Source organism: Mus pahari, chromosome 14, assembly GCF_900095145.1.
Source record: "Mus pahari chromosome 14, PAHARI_EIJ_v1.1, whole genome shotgun sequence".
NCBI lineage: Eukaryota > Metazoa > Chordata > Mammalia > Rodentia > Muridae > Mus > Mus pahari.
This window is the reverse complement of record NC_034603.1, coordinates 65,361,881-65,363,881: the sequence shown is the minus strand read 5'-3', so window position 1 is coordinate 65,363,881 and position 2,001 is coordinate 65,361,881. Positions and strand designations below refer to the sequence as shown.

General features: G+C 52.5%; 1 protein-coding gene across 1 annotated transcript in view; it reads left to right on the top strand.

Moving 5' to 3' along the window:
* Plxdc1 (plexin domain containing 1) overlaps positions 1-2,001 on the top strand; it is a 55,640-nt gene that overhangs the window by 37,899 nt on the left and 15,740 nt on the right. The window contains exons 8-9 of the mRNA XM_021212842.1: positions 292-387; positions 1,096-1,177. Coding sequence (XP_021068501.1) covers positions 292-387; positions 1,096-1,177 — 178 coding nt within the window. The remainder of the gene's footprint in view (positions 1-291; positions 388-1,095; positions 1,178-2,001) is intronic.

The following is a 2,001-nucleotide window of genomic DNA, read 5'->3' as shown; positions in this document are numbered from 1 at the left end:
GGGGGAAGGGCTCTCTGCCTGAGTAGAACAGAGCAGGGAGCTGCCTAAAGGGGCTACTCAGAGAAGCAGACCTTCAGGCGTGTCTGCAGGAGCAAGCTGGCCACACAGAGAGGGTGGGCAGATGCTGTAGGTAAAGTCTCCCTGCAGCCTTGGCGTCAGTATCCCAGGCAGCCAGGCTCCTTTCCTCCCTCAGTTGCTGCACACTGACTTGTGGTGGGGTCCCGCACACAGTCCCCGCACCCTCCGACTGTGAGGTGTTCCCGATATGACAAACTCTGCTTGTTTTTTCAGAGTCTCGGAGACGGACCATTTTCGAATACCACCGTGTGGAACTGGACTCCAGCAAGATCACTACCACCTCGGCCGTGGAGTTCACCCCGTTGCCAAGTGAGCAGGGACAATCCGCTATTCTAGAAAGTGCTTTAAACTAAAAAATGATGGGTTCTGATCTCAGACTCAACCTCCAGTCCCTGGGGGGGACTCAGTCACCTAACTTATCTGGGCCTAATGTCACCAACCTGCAAAATTGTGGTCAGGGCTGGGGCTGCACAAGCTAAGCTGGGAACAGAAATGGCAGCCTTGACACAGACAGGCTCACTCCAGGCCTGGGGTGTGGCTTTTGTGTTGATCCAATGCCATCTAGGGACACACAGGTGAACCCTGAGATCTCAGCCTTGAGACCTCTGGTATGCAGGGATCCAGGCATACCTCTGGTCTGTAGTCACCGCCTTCCTCTAGAGAGGTGCCTTAGTGGGTGGCCACAATTGACGTGGAGCACGCTGTGTAACCAAGGCTGGTTTCTCCTCTGCAGCAATCCTCCTGCCTCAACCTCCCTAGGGCATGTGCTCCTACTACACCTAGCTCAGAATTCCATTTTTTTCAGATGGTTTTGTCCCTTCTCTTGTCCCCCTGCTGTCACCAGAAACTGCAGCCGGCTGTCGGTGACAGTTCTTGTGTCCCATACCACTCCCAACCACACTTGTCTCTTTCCTGGAGGCTCTGGGAAGGGACAGCAAGGAAAGGACCCTGAATTCAGACACTTTGCCCCAGGAAGCAGTGACAGGATGCTGACATCGACCACCTCCTCTCTTGCAGCCTGCCTCCAGCATCAGAGTTGTGACACCTGCATGTCCTCGAACCTAACCTTCAACTGCAGCTGGTGCCATGTCCTGCAGAGGTTTGTGTCTAGTTCGGAGAATAGACCATGGGGGCGAGGGTAAGGATGGGCAGCGGGTAGCCAGAGTCCACTGACACCCTCAGACCTCACGGCCCACTCTCCCCAAGCAATAGCATCTCTGTCCAGTGTCAGTGTGGCTCTTAGGACAAGAATGTCACAAGTAAGTTTCACTCAAGGCTTGGACCTGATCAAGGTTGGCGTTAGCAGAGTAAGACCTGGGGTGGCCAGGCTTCTGCAAGACCATCTGGAGTCCCCAGAGGATATAGATCTTCCTTGCTCCCAGAAAACTAACTCATTCTGAGCCAGGGCTTCACCAAGGGTCGGTCAGAGCTGTGGTCAGACCAGAGTCACCGGCCTCTTCAGTCGAGATTTACAGGGAGACCCCAGGCCTGCATCTTAACATGGCAACCTATTTATAAGCACTGACAGGCCATAACACAAAAGCCCATCATTGCTGGGTGAGCTCCATGGCCCCCCCAAACTAGCCCAAGATCTTTTCTGGGCTGGAACAGGGTTTCCTGAAAACCAGGGGCATGGGCACTACAGGTATCCATGGTTACCCAGGAAGTTACAAAGCTTTGTTTGCTTGATTTTGGAAGCTCTGGATATTCTGGATGAGATTCAGTTTTGTGGTTAAAATTCTTTTTTTTGTTTGTTTGTTTGTTTGTTTTTTGTTTTTCAAGACAGGGTTTCTCTGTATAGCCCTGGCTGTCTTGGAACTCACTCTGTAGAACTCAGAAATCTGCCTGCCTCTGCCTCCTGAGTGCTGGGATTAAAGGCGTGTGCCACCACGCCCGGCTGTGGTTAAAGTTCTTTTTTTTTTT